The sequence below is a fragment of the Pristis pectinata genome, chromosome 19 (assembly GCF_009764475.1).
Source record: "Pristis pectinata isolate sPriPec2 chromosome 19, sPriPec2.1.pri, whole genome shotgun sequence".
Lineage (NCBI taxonomy): Eukaryota > Metazoa > Chordata > Chondrichthyes > Rhinopristiformes > Pristidae > Pristis > Pristis pectinata.
Window position 1 is genome coordinate 30,619,450 of NC_067423.1, and position 18,265 is coordinate 30,637,714.

General features: G+C 40.8%; 1 protein-coding gene across 2 annotated transcripts in view; it reads right to left on the minus strand.

The window, feature by feature from the left end:
* lamb4 (laminin, beta 4) overlaps positions 1 to 18,265 on the minus strand; it is an 86,575-nt gene that overhangs the window by 14,530 nt on the left and 53,780 nt on the right. For both annotated transcript variants that reach the window (XR_007957808.1, XM_052033619.1), the window contains exons 24-28: positions 17,186 to 17,403; positions 16,817 to 16,913; positions 14,748 to 15,117; positions 10,647 to 10,798; positions 2,663 to 2,868 (exon numbers count right to left, since the gene is read on the minus strand). Coding sequence is in view for 1 of the 2 variants with exons in the window: in XM_052033619.1 (XP_051889579.1) it covers positions 2,663 to 2,868; positions 10,647 to 10,798; positions 14,748 to 15,117; positions 16,817 to 16,913; positions 17,186 to 17,403 (1,043 nt within the window). In the remaining variant the exon portion in view is untranslated. The remainder of the gene's footprint in view (positions 1 to 2,662; positions 2,869 to 10,646; positions 10,799 to 14,747; positions 15,118 to 16,816; positions 16,914 to 17,185; positions 17,404 to 18,265) is intronic.

An 18,265-nucleotide genomic window follows, 5' to 3' on the forward strand; every position in this document is an offset into this window, starting at 1 on the left:
AACCAGATGGCAGGATTCAGCGGAGTGGCTCAAGACCTTGGTTTGAGATTATTATTGTTTCTACTTCACATAAACAGCCTGGATTCAAAATTCTTTGCAAATGTGGTCAAGCTTGCACATAGTGTCAAACTAGGTGCTGTAGTGGATTCAAAACAAAAGCAGGTTAGAAGCTGTCACATCAGTGGGACAAAACACTGAAGTGAGAACTATTGTGGATGAAATTTAATGCAGGCAAATGGTCTGTAACACTCAGAGCAAATAATAATAAAGGAAAAGACACGTTACACTTAAAAAAATATTTTCTCAGTGTTAGCCCAGTTTTTCAGCAATAATTAGGGCAGTGTGCTGTGCTGAGTGCAAGATGCCTGATTACAGGATGGTGTTGAAGTTACAAATGATGAAGCTTAAAGAGTGCTAGGAATGACAGTAAACATGGTTTGAAATACCTTTGAGATGCAGGAGTGGAGGAAAGAAATAAAGACAGCGCAAGAATTTTATAGCAGGGTTTACAATCACAGAGTGTCTCAGGGTAGTTCATAGCCACTGGGGTACTTTTGAAGTGTAGGTTCTGTTGCAATGTTGACACTGGTGCTATCAATTTAAATGATACCAACATTATTCAGTGTTACTCTTCTGCTCCCATCCAGGCAGCTGTTAGCAGTCAAACATGCTCCTGATCTGAACCTTGTGGATGGTGGAGAGGCTTTGAAGGTCAGGAGGTGAGCCACACATGCCAGACTATTTGGATTCTATCATGCTCTTGTAATAACATTGCTGACATGTCTGGTCCAGCTAAGATTTTTAGCAGTGGTGATCACCCAGCATTTTGTGATAAAATATATACCTTAGTCTTATGCATTTTAAACAGTACAATCTTGATCAGTCTGACTAGATTTGGGTCATTTAAGGAGTTAGGTATTAAATGTATATAAGAACAGGAATGATTCATAGAATAAAGGGAGAATGGAACAACTGCTGATTGTTGTGGCGCTGCAGGGTGGGGTTGGGGGCGGGTGTTGGGAAGAGAAGGAATGTGGAAATGCCCCATTCCCATCCAACAGAAGACACCTACAGTCCCACAGCAGCCGGTACATTAGGACCACTCAGGTAGCGATCATTATTTCATTACCACCAGTGAAAACCACTGGTGTAAACAGTATCAAATGTTGCTCCAAAACTTCAAACTTTAAAAGAAATCCAAGCAAAGCCTATTTATCCAATCATTTATTCCTTCTGCAGAGCACAAATAATTTGACCCCTGATGCATAAAAGGGAGAATGGAACTGTGTCTGGGGTTTCAAATGCATCTGCTTGAAGGAGGCTTGAACTACATTTCAGAACTTTACAAAATAGGTCAGATCAAGGAATGGAATATAAAGAAAAGTGTTTGAAAGAAGTTTCCTTGGGGATTCTTTCCCAATTTACAATAATTCTGTGCATTATAACTTAAAACATGGCTGGGACTTCTGCAGCTTGAAACAAGAGCTCAGCTTTTGAATGGGACAGGCATCATGAGGCTAGAAGACCATTTAGTTGCACGGCTGCCTGGCTTATAGGCAGAGTTGGAATTAATCCTGAAATACAAAAATTGAACATATTTTTATTCTTATTACTCTGGTGCAATGGTGTACTAGTTGAGAAATGAGGTATAATAACAAAACATATAAAAATTGAAAGACTGAGTAAGGAAGCCATCCAGTTTAACATGTTCGGTCTGCTCTTGAACGAGCCGTCCATTTAGACTGATTCCCTTTTCTTTCCCCATGGCCAATAAAGTATTTACCTTTCAAGTATTTATCCAGCATCCTTTTGAAAGTTCCTCTTGAATTAGCCTTCAAGTCAGTGAGTTCTAGATCACACAACTTACTGTGTAATTTTTTTTTCTGGTTCTTTACCCAATCTCTGATTGCTGGGAACAGATTATCCTTAAACAAAAAAAATACTTAACCTTTACAGCTCTAAGGATATGAAGATCAGCATCTCTAGCCTTTCCTTACAGTTGAAGTTCCTTGTCCCTGGTGCCATTCCACTGAAGCTCTTCTAACCATCACTAAGGCCTCTTCATCCATTCTAAACCATGGTGCCCAGATTTTAGTGCAGTGCCCTAGCCAAGGCCTAATGATTGTGCATCTAAAGGCTGAATATAACTTTCTCACATTATTCATGAACTCAAGGAGCTCTTATCCCTTCTTAACTTTTCCTGCCATCTTCACAGACTTGTGTACTCCACCTTCAGGTTTCTCTATGTTTGCATGTTATTTAAGATTGTGCCATTAACTTATTCAGCCTCTCCTTATTCTTTGCACCCAAATGTATCACTTTCTCTGTATTAAATTTCTCCTGCCTTGTTTCTGCTCAATATGCAGCTTAAAATTTGCAGAGCGTCAAATAAAGGCTGTGCATGCTCAATTGTTGAATATACTTAAGGCTGATATTGATAAGGGAAAGAACGTAGGCATTGGACAGAGGAGTGGATGAGAAGTGGAGCACTAGTGGACAAGGCTCAAGGAATTACGTGGTCTACTGTTTCTATTCCTTACTTTTTTGTATCCTTATGAGTCTGTTATGAACTGAATCTAATTGTTAAAATATTATAATTCTACAAAGTATTGTAAACCAGTCTACATTTCCATAAAATGGTCTTAGTGGGTGCAGAACTCACCATATTGTTTGCCTTTCTCAAATCCAAAAGTTCAGTTTTTTGCTTCAGTGCATTAAGTTCATCTTTATCTGTCAATAATGCTTTGTCTAACAAAGCAGTTGCATTTTTTCTTGTAGATTCTGAGATATTCAGTAATTCTGAAACATTCGCTTTCTGTTCAGAGGCTTTTGAAATCTGGTAAAACATTTCGATGTCTTCGAAGCTACCTGTCAACAGTAGTAAAATAATGACACAATTACCCCTTGAATTGAATATAATCTTTGATCACTATTGTAAAATACAACAGAAGAAAAGTTGGAAACTCTCTGATGATTGAACTAAATTACCTTTATAAGTTATTAAAAATTGATTTATACAAATGCACCATGCATGAAATTATTTATTGTGTTTTTCATGTTAATGTAGTACTTTATCACCATTTAATTGATTTCCAAAAGATGTAATGCCCATAAAAATAGATTTGTTTTCATTCAATATACTATATCCTAATAAATTAACTGGGTTTTAAGTGATTTCTAGCTCAGAGATATTTGTATTCTGGTTTTTGTTAGTTCCAAGAAGTCAACAGAAGAGAAAATAACAGACTGAAGAACAGGGTTCTTCCCAAATCAACAGAAAGCTGAGACAGTTTCCCCAGTGAAAATGATCACGTCCAGTGTGGTTCAATGGACGAGAGTTTGTGTGCAGTCTGTGGGAGATCCACAAAGACCCATTTGCCTGAGGAAGAACTAAAAGCCCATCAATCTCCAGGGTCATTATTCTTCAGTCTGAGCAGCAGTGTGGTTAAAAATGACTAAAATGTATCAAATATCCATCTGCTGTTAATTTCCAATGCAGTTCGAGCAATGATAATTCCTCGGGATGCAGCATTAGGATTAGGTTCATCCTTGCAATCCACAGGAGCCACCCACAGCCCTACGTCATTTAACCCAAGCTGCACCTTCCTTTCTGCGCATCCTTTCTCTTTAAGTGGTTATTTTCAGCAACAACCAAGCACTGCAAAGATCCCCGAAACGGATGGTGCAGTGTCAGTAATGTGGTAAATTGGCCACACCATAATTTCCTGGAGCACAGCAGTGTTGATTAGCCAATATGATGGTGCTAGTCTTAAGCAAATTCAGGAGCATATTAAATTTATACTGTAAATGAGTGGTACTAAATGAGCTGATTATATCATAGTTACTTGAGGTTAGGAGCTAATTTTGACACTTACTGAAATTAAGGCCATAATATTTATAGTGTGTTAGAGTGGGCAGGTGTTTCTGGTGTGGGGAACTGGGGGGCAGAGCCCAGAAATTCTGTGAAGATGGAGGCCCACTTGTATTTAATTTTTATCCTGTTTCCAACCTGCTGGTCGGCCATACAGAAGATGATGCACCTGGTGGGAAGTTTAAAGGAGATACATGAAGCAAGTTTTTTTTTTACACAGAGAGTGGTACATGCCTGGAACACACTGCCAGGGGAAGTAGTGGAAGCAGATATGATAGCAACATTAAGAAGCACATAAATAGGCAGGGAGTGAAGAGATATAGACCACTGCAGGCAGATGGGATTAGTTTAAATTGGCATCATGGTCTGCACAGACACTGTGGGCCGAAGGGCCTGTTCCTGTGCTGTACAGTTCTGTGTTCGATGGTGACCACTGAAGCTGTCCCATGGCAATCAGAAAGGAGGGGTGATGCCTCGCTGTGGCGGCAAGGATGAAGGGAGGGAAGTGGGCATGGTGGGGTGCAGGCACTTTGAATGGAGTGAGACTAAGATTACAGGTGGTGAGGCCAGGATCTTTGGTCGGCAGTCAGGAGAAAGGAAAGTGGGGCAGCAGGGAGGAAGACTCTAGTTCTCAGTCTGGGGGGAAAGGGGATTGGCAGATCATGGCAGGTCAAAGTGAAAGATTTGGTGGAGGAACCAGTGGAGGTGGTGAGTGGAGCATTTCTGCACCCCCTTGCCGTAAGTATTTAGCTGCTTCTCCCACCTGTGCTGCTTCTACTCAGCTTGAAAGCAAACAGCTGCCAAAAGCTGAGTGGAAGCACCATCATACCATAATTGCTGACCCAGTCTCTTCAGATTGAGCCACTCAGGTACTCCCTAACCCAAAATAACTGAATTGAAAGTTGATGTATTTATGGCAGATTAGGGTCAGGGTGGACATATGCTGATTTACCTTTACACCCACCCCCGATACCTTCTACATTTATTTCCCCAAGCATTGACCTCTGCCACCCCACCATCATGGGGAGGGAATCAGATAATAATTCCTGCAAAGTGTCAATCTTTGTACTGGTCTTTTGTGCTTAATACCTTAATTCACTAAATCTAATGCTGACAATTCACCACAGGCTGCCCATGATTTAAAAACATTAGACCACCTGGAATGAAGGATGATGATGCTCAGCTGATTTACAATGGAAGGTAAAGACATAGGTCAACACATCCTAAACTCAAACGTGTAATATAAACATAGTGGTACTTGAAGTGAACTTTTATGTTAGGGTCACATATATTCTGCATAAGAAAGGATCTGGTATTCATTTTTGCTGACTGGCACATCCTGAATCCAAACTATAATAAAAACAGAGCTACTTTGAATGTTTTACTACATTGCACTATAAATTACCAGGGAAATAAAAGATGACTATAAATGTGAGAGTAAGTGTTGATTTAAGAAGATAAATCGAATACCATTCTGTCAATATTTTTGCAGCATTTTAGTAAACCAACCAATTTCATAATCGGGATTAAACAGATACAGCAACAAAGTCATAGACTTAACATGAATGATAAAATATTTACAATTCTCTCCAGTAGTTTAAAACTCCCGGACATCAAAGAAAATACCACGAAATGATATAAAAGGCATGCAAAGCAAATAAAGTGTAAACAAAATAGAAGTAGCATTCCAAAGAGCACAGAACAGGATCCAGATCTAGGTCGCAATATAACCGATTCTGCTGAGATAAGATGCCGTGAATAGCTTCTGTTCTACCCAGCTAATTTCAAGGACATGTGTTTGTAAAGTAGTTGCAACACACATATAAACTGCTTTAGGATTGTGACAGGTTGATGTTTCATCCTTGACTGAATTTTGAAGTAATTTAAAATATTTTACTTCATCATGCTATACAAAAACACGTTGTTCAATAGTGAATTTGGTGTTAACATGAAGAAAATTCTTGTTGCAATGTGTCTGTAGTAAATATAGCTGCAAATATGGTGCTGCTACCTCACTGAGGGGCTGGTGGGATGAGTATGGCTTTGCGGATGATTGATTCCGCATCAAATGCCCAAAACACAAGACTGAATACTGATAATAATTTGACGGATGAAAGTGAAAGAAGGGCCAAATTATACAAGATCTTCATTAGCAAAAACCTTTTACGATTGAAGTAATTGCCCTCCAGATGAGATTTATGTTTAATTTCAGAAACATACTAATTTGTTTTTTTTTCATGTCAGTATTAACACATTATTGGGCTAAACTGAAAAGGAGTGCTAGGATTGTAATGCATAAGTAAACCACAGCCATTGATTGCAACGTAGGCAGCAATCCAAGCTTCTTCATTAACCATGCTTTTCTTTGGCTGCAGTCCTAAGTGGAGAGCCAAGTATCATGTGGCTGGCAGCAGTAAACCTTGCTTCAACGAATTAAAGCCTGCCTGCACTGTTCAAAGGGACACGCATTGCAACTGCAGCTGCTGTTGCTGGCTAGTAATCTGCCACAAAAACTGATCTGGGAAACTGTCAAGAATGGCAGGACCATGGTTTTTGAAAACTGCATGAGAGATTTCAGCAAAGGAGGTGGTAAGATGTCCTGATTCAAGGGGGCTGGATTCCCTCCAGGATGAACCAAAGGCAGTGAGAGGTCAATCTCCTCCTTTGGCTTGAGGATGCCTTTCTTCATCTCTGGTTCTCTGGGTTCCAAGGTGACTAATGAGATCAATGTGGGACCACAGATTCTGCCGGATGAGCAGAAGATGCCTGATGACATAGGAGGATGATGCAGGGTGGTGAGCACCTTCCACCTTTTGTGACAGGTTTCTTGGAGCCTATCACTCATGCTAGGAAAGTGCAGATTGAATCTATGTCTCTGGCCTAAAGCTGCTCCATGTTAAATGTGAAGCTACCTTCACCAGAAGTCACCAGCCTTCAACCAACCTTGCTGCAGCCATTGGGGTGAAGCTATGAGGGGTTTTGGTCAGGAAAAGGTATAAAAATTAGGCCCTAAGTGAGTGGACAGAAAGTGATTAACTGATATTTCTGTGCAACTTGGCAAGCTTTGATTTAAAAAAAGTGGCTCCTCATGCATATTTTGTTAGCTTTATTTCTTCATTGAGGCCAAGGTCATGGTCAGTAACAGAAGGTTGGTAAGGTTTGAGGTTATAGTTAAATGAGCATCTGAGTTTGTTTATTGGTAACAGAGTAAGGTAAGTTGTATACGGGCAGCTAGTCATTTAGCCTTCCTACTGCTCACTATTTAGCTGGAGGGATGTGCTAAGCTCTCACAGCAGTTAAATTGCCCAGTATGTACCAGACCACTGTAAAAGTTGAACCACAATTTCACTCACCACACCAATAATCTGCTCTGTTCCATCGTGGGAGACTTCCATTGTCTCTATGTTGCTACATGTCCTTGGGTTACGCAATAGACCCATGAGCATTATCAGAAGATAGTCCAAGTTACCAAGAAGACATCGTCTGATTTGTTATGGTGTCTTAAGAGGTAATGCCACAATGAACTGTCACAGAATGAAGACATCTCATCTGCTCCAGGACATTGATTTGCACAATGCTGCATGGATGGTCAGAAAAATGCTGGACAATGAGAGAACATAATGCCATGTGATACATCTGAGAGTTGACAAGTGTACAGCTGAAAGTGATGTGTGTGCAGCCAATGGCATTTGACACCATGGGGAAGCCATAGCTCTTGCAGAACCGTGTGCTCAATGACCCTGCTACTGCCTGGAACAAAATACTCCTTCCTTGTATGGAGACTGTCAGAGGCCTCGCTCATGTCACTGTTGGTGGAAAACTGCAAGCCCTTCCACCTGGAAGGATGCTGATGCATCCAAGAATGTGGCCATGGTGACCTTGGCAGCCATTGGCAATGTAGTCATTGCCCTTCTGAGGTTCCTGGATTAGAGTGAACACATGACTAGATGACTCACATACCATTCTTTATCCTAGTTTAGAATGGAGAATTATTCATTGAGTATCCTGGGCAGATATGGCCTCCTGCTGAGACATCTGCTTCCCCACCTCATCTTCTCTCTTCTCCCAACATATTCTGCCCTATATGCCATCTGCTTGTTGTTTCAGTCATGCTTTACCTCAAGGTGAATGACTGGTGATGTACCCATGTCTGGGGGCAGTGACTTTCTGCATGAGTCCCTCAGCACTAGGCACGTCAAGCCTTTAGAGACTTCAGCAATTTTAAAGTACTTATAAGAGACTACTTTTTGTGGGAAAAGTAATGACACATCTTTTTCTATGTGGGAAAGGATAAAAAACCAAAACAGATATGCTGTTTCTTAACAATGATCTCCTGCAGAATTGGTGCAATGATATATTTGGATGTGATTTAGATTATTGGATTAGGTGCAAATTAAAACAAAGGTTTGTCCATAATCTTTTCAGTAACGTAAAGCCTCTTAAAGAAACAATATTTAAGTGAATTATGTAGTCTCCAGGCCAACTTGATTGCAGGTCCTTTAAGTTTTTGATTCCCTCAAACTGGTTTCTGATTCACCAATCAGCTGTACACTTACAGAAGCCGCTGGATATGCAGAGTGGTGTGTAGCAGCATGCAGTGCATTTTTTGGCATCAGATGCCCAAGATGTATTTGTGCATCTGAGACAAGCCACTTTTTCAGAAGCTTGCAATAACAAGACAACTATATTTGAAAAGGCAAGGACTGATTAAGTGTAGTCAGTATGGTTTTGTGTGTGGGAGATCATGTATCATTAATTTGATTGAGTTTTTTGAAGAGGTGACCAAGAGGATTGATGAGGGCAGGGTGGCAGACGTTGTCCACATGGACTTCAGCAAGGTTTTGACAAGATTCCGCATGGTATACTGGTATGGAAGGTGAAATCATTTGGAATTCAGGGTGAGCGAGCCAATTGAATACAAAATTGACAGTGGAATGAGTCAGAGGGTGGTAGTGGAGGGTTATTTGTCAGATTGGAGGCTTGTGACCAGTGGTTTGCCACAGAGATGGGTGGAGGGACCCTTGTCGTTTCTCATATATATTAACGATATGGATGAGAATGTAGATGGCATGATTTGTAAGTTTGCGGGTGACATCAAAATTGGGGGTGTGGTGAACAATGAAGAAGGTTGTCTACGGTTCAAACAGGATCCAGATCAACTGGGAAAGTGGGCAAAGGAATGGCAGATGCAATTTAACTCAGACAAGTGTGAAATGATGCATTTTGTGAAGTTAAACTTGGGCAGGACTTACACAGTAAATGGCAGGGCCCTAGGGAGTGTTGTAGAACAGGGAGACCAGCGGGTACAAGAATATACTTCCCTGAAAGTTGTGACAGAGGTAGACAAGGTGGTGAAGGTGGTGTATGGCACACTTGCCTTCATCAGGCAGAACATTGAGTACAAGAGTTAGGACATCATGATACATCTGTACAGGACATCGGTGAGACCACATCTGGAATATTCTGTGCAGTTCCGGTCATACAATTAGAAAGATGTGATTAAGCTGGGGATGGTGCAGAAATGATTCACAAGGATGTTGCCAGGAGTGGAGGACTTGAGTTATAAGGAGAGACTGGATAGGCTGGGACAGTTTTACCTGCAGCAAAGGAGGCTGAGGGATGACTTTATAGAGGTTTATAAAATCATGAAGGGCATAGATAAGGTGGATGATCACAATTTTTTTCCCAGGGTCGGGGAGTCCAAAACTGGAGGGCATAGGCTCAAAGTGAGTGGGGAAAGATTTAAAGGGAACCTGAGGGATAACTTTTTCCACACAGAGGGTGGTGGGTAAATGGAATGAGCTGCAAGGGGAACTGGTAGAGGCAGATATAAATGCAATGTTTAAAAGATCTTTGGACAGGTACATGGATAGGAAATGTTTAGAAGGATGTGGGCCAAATGCAAACAATTGGGATTAGTTCAGGAAGGCACCTTGGTTGGCGTGGATGAGTTGGACTGAAGGATCTGTTTCCGTGCTGTGTTGATCTATGGCTCTATGTCAATCAAGGCCTGCTTCTTTGTTGCTTAAAGCAGTCCATTACTGCACAATCCAAGGACAAATATTTTTCACAAATAGATTCTGCTCTAAGAGTTCCTTTCAATGTTTGCTCCCCTACAGCAGCAACATCCACACCTAACCCCTACCGATCTTAATCAGATGTACTGATGCAAAATTCCCCAATCTGGTCATTTCTTCCAGTCTAATGACCCCACCCCAAATGCTCCATCCATTCAATCACCCATCCTCAGTGCTCGATCTTTCCATATCCTATCCAGAAGGTCCCTTTCTTTCACCATGCAATGTCCTGCAACTGCAGGTCTGACTTCCCCAAACCACCCCCAGATGGTGCTCACACTCTAATCCCATCCCCATCCCTGCAATCCCTTACCTCTGGATGTTTCCACTTACACATCAATGTTCTTTCAGTTACAAAAAGTGTTTTGGGCCTTCTGGACCAGTGCATATTGCTGTCAGGGGCCATGCACAAAACTGGGGTGACTTTTGTACGGCACTGGTCAGTCATGTTCTTTTGCCTCTGAGGGACCCTAACCCTGCTGTGAGAAGATTGGTTTTGCTCCCTATTGTCAAAGAGCTAAAAAGAGATAATCTTTTTTCAAGGATGTTTAAATGCCCAACTATGAAGCATAGGATTACTTCAATGAACTGTATTTTAACAAATATTTATACAATCATCATTCTAATCAATTGATTCAGCCCTTGTTTGATGTAGGTATGCACCATAGGTATGTTGGGTTCACGATTTTTCCACATACCAGTCACGTTTTTTATTGCAGGCTTCTTTTTCAAACGATTCACATCCTCGATGAGCTTGTCAACTTCCTTATTAAGATCATCGATGACGCTGTTGAGTTCCTTCGTGTCTTTGGAGATATTCACATTTGGATCAATCTTCATTTTGTTTTTCCTGCACAATATTGAAGTTGTAAATATGTTTAATCCAAACCATATGAGTTCTGTGTGGATAGTTAAATCATCAGTTTGTGGTTCTATTATGTAGTTGGTATTTTGCCATTCTGTGTTCTTCTTTAGGGTTACGTGCAGAACACCTGCTAGCAATTCCTTTATACTCTTGTTAAGACAGCCCCCAACCACCAAATCACCACACCCTGCCCCCATTCACTCCTCCAGAGGTTTAGAAATAGGAGTGGTTATGATCAGAAGTGTTTTAATGTGCATTGGACAGTCAGGAGATTTTCAACTGTTTTCTGCCCTCCCATTCCCTGTGCCCCCAACTCCTGTCAGAAGGGCTGTCTGCAAAAGGCTCAAGGAAGTCGTTACGTATGGTTTTTAAGGGTTCTTCTTCATCTGGGTGTTTCTTTGCACTTTGCAATTGGCAAAATCCCTTCAGTGCCAATGGAAAATTAACTTCAGGTTATATTTGGAGTTAGAGTTTGGAGTACAGCTGTGAAATGGCCAATGGAGCTCTGCCAGTAAGCTTGGGTCTTATGTGTTTGTGTGGGAGTTGTGAAACTTAATGGCATTTATACTGAGAAATACCAGAGGTTCCACATGGAACATTACCAGTAAAATCTGGCCAATGTCTCAATGAAGGAAGATTAATTTTTGAACAGAGAGTGCCCTAACTGAGATGGATTTGTCAGGGACAGACCCATTTTGAGGATGATTCCATTGTGTAAACTAGCCTCCAGTTTATGCAACCATGACACAGTCATTATGATGCAGAATTAGGTGCTGAGATTGACTGTTACATTTTGGCTCACAGATGTTTACAGCTGGTTCTTAGCAGGTGTTCATATATGGTATTTGTGTTCCACTGATGGAGAATCTATCATATGGTCTGTCAAACAATTGGTGTGCAAATAAATTGATCAGATGTAGTGTGAAAATAACTCCAGCAAGCAGATATAATCAGTTTGTTCTTCATTAACTGTAATCTTTTACCAGTTCTTATTAAAACTCCTGCATTTTAAAACTGAGTTTTAAAATGTACCACGATTCTTTACGTTTCAAAAACAAAGTATGTACTGCAGTTGCTGGAATCTGAAATAAAACCAGAAAATGCTACAAATATTCTTCAGGTCAGGCAGCACTGTAGAGGGAGAAACAGATATAATATAACTCTGCATTCAAATTAACTCACTGATGCTTGGATTAGTTTGAGAAAAATGCACAGAAATCTGTTTTCTAGTTGTGGAACAGATAGCATATAAAATAGTTTTATTTTCCATGGCTCATTCTCAGATGTTAGCCTGAAAGAGTGTAACTAAATCATTACATAAATACAGAACATAGAACTGTACAGCACAGGAACAAGTCCTTCAGCCCACAATGTCTGTGCTGACCATGTTGCCAATCCAAGCTAATCCTATCTGCCTGCACATGGTCCATATCCTTTAATTTCCCACCTGTTCATATGCCTGTCTAAATGCCTCTTAAATGTTTCTGTCATACCTACTTCCAGCAATACCCCTGGCAGCACGTTCCAGGCACCTATTATTCTTTGTGCAAAAATACTTGCCTTGTAAACCTCTTCTACACCATCTCCAGAGCCTTCCTGTAATATGGTGACCAGAACTCCACACAATATTTCAAATCCAGCCAGACCAAAGTTTTATACAGCTGCAACATGACTTCCTAACTTTTATACTCAACATCCCAACCAATGAAGGCAAGTACGTCGTACGCCTTCCTTACTACCCTATCTACTTGTGCTGTCACTTTCAGGCAGCTATCAACTTGCACCCCAAGATCCCTCTGTATATCAGTGCTCCTAAGATTCCTCTTATAACGTATACCTTCTGCTTGCATTTGACCTCCCAAAGTGCAAAAACTCACTTGTGCGGATCAAGCTCCATCTACCATTCCCCTGCTCAGATTTCCAACTGGTCTATATCCTGCTGAATCCTTTGACAACCTTCCTCATTGTCCACAGCTCCGCCAATTTTTGTGCTGTCTGCAAACTTATGAATCAGCCCTCTATATTTTCATCTAAATCATTTATATATATCTCACAAACAGCAGAGGTCCCAGCACTGATCCTTGTGGAACACCACTGCTCACAGACCTCCAGCCAAAATAATACCCCTCCACCACCACCCTCTGTCTTCTTGGCCAGACCAATTTTGAATCCAACCTACCAAGTCTTCATAAATCCTATGTGCCTGAATCTTCTGGATGAATCTACCATGAGGGACTTTGTTGAAAGCTCCACGTATACAACATTCACTGTCCTGTCCCCATCAATCAGCTTCATCACCTCCTCTAAAAACCCAATCAAGTTTGTAAGACATGACCTCCTGCTCACATAGTCATGCTGATTATCCCCAATAAGTCAATGCTTTTCCAGATGTGAGTAGATCCTAAGAATCTTCTCCAATAATTTTTCTGTCACTGATGTAAGGCTCACTGGCTTATAATTTCCTGGTTTGTCTCTATTGCCCTTCTTAAACAGAGGAACAACATTGCCTGTTCTCCAGTCCTCTGGGATCCCACCTATGACTGAAGAGAATACAAAGATCTTTGTCAAGGCCCAGCAACCTTCCCTTTTGTCTCTCTCAATGACCTGAGGACTTATCCACCTTAAAGTTCTTCAAGAGCCCCAAACTTTCTCCTCCTTAATATCAACATGCCCTAGAATATCGGCATGCCCCTCCTTGATCTTGCAATCCTCCATGCCCTTCTCCTTGGTGAGTACTAGGATAGAGATTCTACAGTTTTTCACACTGTACATTTACAGTTAATAGTTTTACAGGCATATCTTTTCATTGAGGTATCTGTACTTGATGAAAAGTTTTCTCTTTAGAAAGACACAATGGGCCTAAGGTCTATAAGAACATAAGACCATAAGATATAGAAGCAGAATTAGGCCATTTGGCCCATCAAGTCTGCTCCACCATCCAATAATGACTGATTTTTTTTCTCAAACCCATTCTCCTGCCCTCTCCCCATAACCCTCAATCCCCTTACCAATCAAAACCCTATCAATCCCTGCCTTAAATGCATCCAATGACTTGGCCTCCACAGCCCTCTGTGGCAACAAATTCCTTAAAGGACTCATGGGCCTTCGATTTTGTCTTGTGAATGTTGTCTTCACTCTGCTGAATATTGTTGATGCTGACCCTGTCTTAGTTTGTGATTCTAAATGGGACATCTAGCAATTTATTTAGATCAAGTAGGCATATAAATGTGGGACCCTTTCTTCCATCAAATAGGCTGCTGTTGCTGCACTCACTAGCCAGTGATGTTCACCCAAGCTCAAGATGAGGAAGTTAATAGCTGGAGCTCTTGTACAATGGTGGCACCATCAGCCCTGTTTGGAACAGTCAGTTCTCCCCGCTATATTAAGTGTTGGCAAGATCCTGAGCACTGACTGTCCCAACCAGGGTTGGTGGTGCCAACCATTGTACAAAAGCCTATGTCTGGGTCTCAGCCTAATTTGTGGATCTCTCACTACACTCCAGATGGAGGTACCAGAAACATCTTGGATTTCTGGAATACAGTATTGACAAAAATAAATCAATTCTGAAATAAAACAAGAGGAATTCAATGTAAAACAAGCTACATTGACCAACAAATGTTTTAAATTCAACATTTTTTTGGTTCATATTTCAAATGGTTTACTTATGGAAAGAAACAATTGTCATCATCTGTAATCTAAATGGATTAAAATATATTGTGTATGATGTTGGTGAGAGATCATGTTATGTGGTGTATCCCAACCAAAATGGTGACTGGATTGTCACTGCCGAAAGACAAACCAGTTTATCCATTCTTCATCATTCACAAAAATAAATCATAATGCTTCTTACTTCCAGTTAAATTTTGGGGAGTAATCAAATTGGATGGTGCATCGAATAAAAACTTCAATGAAAATTGAAATGGAGGGGAGTTACCTGATCTTTTCAAAATAATCCTTGGTCTTTTCGAACGCCTCAGGGGAAGCAGCTGAGCCATTCAGAATTTTGGCAACCTCAGCAATTTTCTTTTCAAGTTCTTTAAACCGGTCGTCAAAGGAAGGCCCCAGATTGTCGCTGCGTGATGTGGTTTTGTTGGACAGTCCTTCAATTACTGGGATGAGTGCACAAATCTCTTCATCCAGCAGCTTAAAGCAAGGGTGACACTGTGTGCATTTTGGAAACTCTTTGCAGTAACCCCAGGCACATTTGTTGCAATGTTTCCCTGTTACCCCTTCACGACATTTACAGACCCCTGTTGTCTTGTCACATGCCGGCCTTTTTGTTCCTCCAAAATTGCAGTTACATGCTGCCAGGGAATATTGAAACAATGGTCAATTTAAAAACCTTTGTGTGTGAAAAGCTTCTGTGTGATCGTACTGCATTGTATATTTACCATGACACTCAAAATCCACCATTTCATTTGGGTGAAACACAGTGATGTCATTTAGCTTGGACAATTAAAATTGGAAACAAACATGAGATTAATTCACTTCTTAATGGCCACAATATGCTTAATCAGTATGACCAACTGTATTTTTTGAGGAATATTACACAATTTTTCATTTCTAATATCATTCAGCCACGACTTCACCATACATGTTCATCAGGAAATAACACTGATATTTTTAAAAAAGTAGAAAAAATTGCCATAAATGAAAGGAAGAAACCCATGAGTGCCACCACATGGAATAAGTAAGGAGGGCACTGAACGGATTGCAAGACCAAATCAGGAACAAATGGGGCAGCATTCATTACTTTGCTGTATCTTCTCAGTGAGCCATGGAGCCCGAGCCTACCTTGGTCATGCCAAATACCCATCTCTACTAATCTCACTATATTGCAGCCTACTAAGTAATGGCACACTATATCACTGAGATTTCTGAAGACAAACATACATTTCTAAAAAAAATAGCTTCTTTCAACATAAATATGATATGCGTGACCATGTTCATGTACAGATACTGGCCTGAGTCACAACTCTGGAGGAATGCTACTTGGAAGCTGAGCTGTTTGGGTGAATATCATCTGCAAAATAATCATGCCCAAAACAATTCATGCCAAGTGCTTGCTGATCTTCTTTTGTATTTTTACTAATCACAGATAGATGGTCAGCACTTTGTTCAAATGAAATGATCTCTGTGACGTGGCATGTAAATGTTTGTCACTTTGTGTAGTGCTCAACCTTCATTTCAGGTTTTTGACACCTAACCTTGAACTCCTGTGCAAATCTCCAGGGACAGTGCAACTGTGCAGCGTGATTTTCATTGGGATCAGTGGGATTCTGATGCTGTAAATTTGAGGATTATGCATTGAGAAGGCTTTGTATTTGAATCGGCTCATTTTTGATCATCCCTGCCTGTAGATGGGCAACCCACATTCCACAGTGCTTTAGTAATCATGCACCTTCTACCTTGTACTTATGGGCCTCAATAACAGCCAGCTTGTCTGCTATTATCAACCATCACTATTTTTAAGAAAGTGCCCAAGTGAACAGATAAAAGTATTAGAATGTTAAAATTAATCCTAATAACATATCACAGCAAGTCCTGTTCCTGTGGTGTATGGTCTTACGTTATAGAGGTTTATAAAATCATGAGAAGCATAAATAAGATGAATAGCTTGGGTAGGCACCTTGGTTGGCATGGACGAGTTGAGCTAAAAGGCCTGTTCCGTGCTGTATAGCTCTGTGACTCTAATAACTTGTATTTTCAACCCTCTCTTTCGTGCAACTGTGGGAATATGTGTCACTCACTCAGTGACACTGGCAGTCACTCCTAACTGCAAGTTACTCTGATCCTTATGTTTCAAACTTGTGAATTAGTGCCTACACTTGCTGTGACATAGCTTCTGCAGAAATACATCCTGAAATCTCATTGTTTGTTACTGGTTTCAAAATGATTTCAACATTTCCTTTCATATATTCATGCTTGTTCCAAAAATGTCCTGTATTGCTCAGCAGTTAGAACTTCTTGTGAATAAGCATTGTGATATAATTAGATACTTACGGTTACACTGCACCTTTGGATTGCCATAATAATTATCCTGACATTCAGAACATGTCTTTCCCCCATAGCCATCCTTGCACTGGCATTGTCCAGTTAACTGAAAATGTGCAATAAAAACTATTTTAGAATGGAATGTAAAACCCAGGATTTTGCATTGCCATATAAATGAGCATTCCAACTGATGTGCTACTGAACTGGATAAATTACTCCAGCACATATAAATGGCAAAGGTTCCCTCTGTTGGATTGGACAGTCATGCCCGATCCATTTCCTTCATTAAATCCTATGTCTGTGATTAATCAATATTATTGAATTTTGAACATTAATTCAGGTTCTATCTTTGATTAAGTATGCTACTTTCCATCTTGCCTCATCACACTGAGTGCTGGCAGAATTCTGTGGATCACAATAGCATGGTTCACACCCTCTTCCACTGGACAGGTTCCAGAAGCCTGGAGCACATTTCTCACAATTGCTCCCTACCACGTGAGGTAAGCACGGGCAGTGACCAGTCACTTGATCACACATACATAAACCATCAGGAAGACAGCGCCTTCTATCGACTCCAATGCCATTGCAAGGGCACTCTGAAAGACAGTTTAAACAACATGCTGAAATAATATGATAAGCAATAACTTGCATTTGTACAGAAAGAAAACATCTGCAATGTCTTTATATGCTTCAGGTAGTAGACTTCATGTCCTGAATTACTTTTGTCTTTTTTCAGTGCCATTATGCAGTGAACTGTATGTTATTTCAAATTGGTCAGTACCACTGTCCAAAGAGCCACTGGAAGGATGCTTTCGTTCTTAAATGATCTTTGATGATTCCCAGGCATCACACTGTCTGGTGTTGGAAATGCACAATGGACTTTGTGATAATTTTGACGTGAAACAGCAGTTTTGTGAGCAGAGATAAAAACATAAAATGCTGGGAACATTCACCAGGTCAGGCAGCACATGTGGAAAGAGAAACAGAGATGATCTTTAGATCGAAAAACTTTTGTCAGAACTGGGAAAAAGAGAAAACAAATTGGTTTTAAGTTGCAGAGAGGGTGTAGAAGAGATGGATAGGACAAAGGGAGGTCAGGTTTACCATGGGGATGAGCTGTAGCCGAGAGAGAGAGAGAGAGAGAGAGGGAGAGGGAGAGAGAGAGAGAGAGAGAGAGGGAGAGGGAGAGGGAGAGGGAGAGGGAGAGGGCGCGAGAGCGAGAGGGAGAGGGAGAGGGGGAGAGAGAGAGAGAGAGAGAGAGAGAGAGAGAGAGAGGGAGAGGGAGAGAGAGAGAGAGAGAGAGAGAGAGAGAGAGAAAACCTGAATAAAGAAGCATAAAAGCCTTGAAGTGAAGGCAGTTAGAGTGAGGGCAAAGGAACATAGAAGTTGCAAAATGCAGAGCTGTGGGACACACTGTGCTAATGGAGAGAGAAAAAAATGAACCAGTATCACAAATGG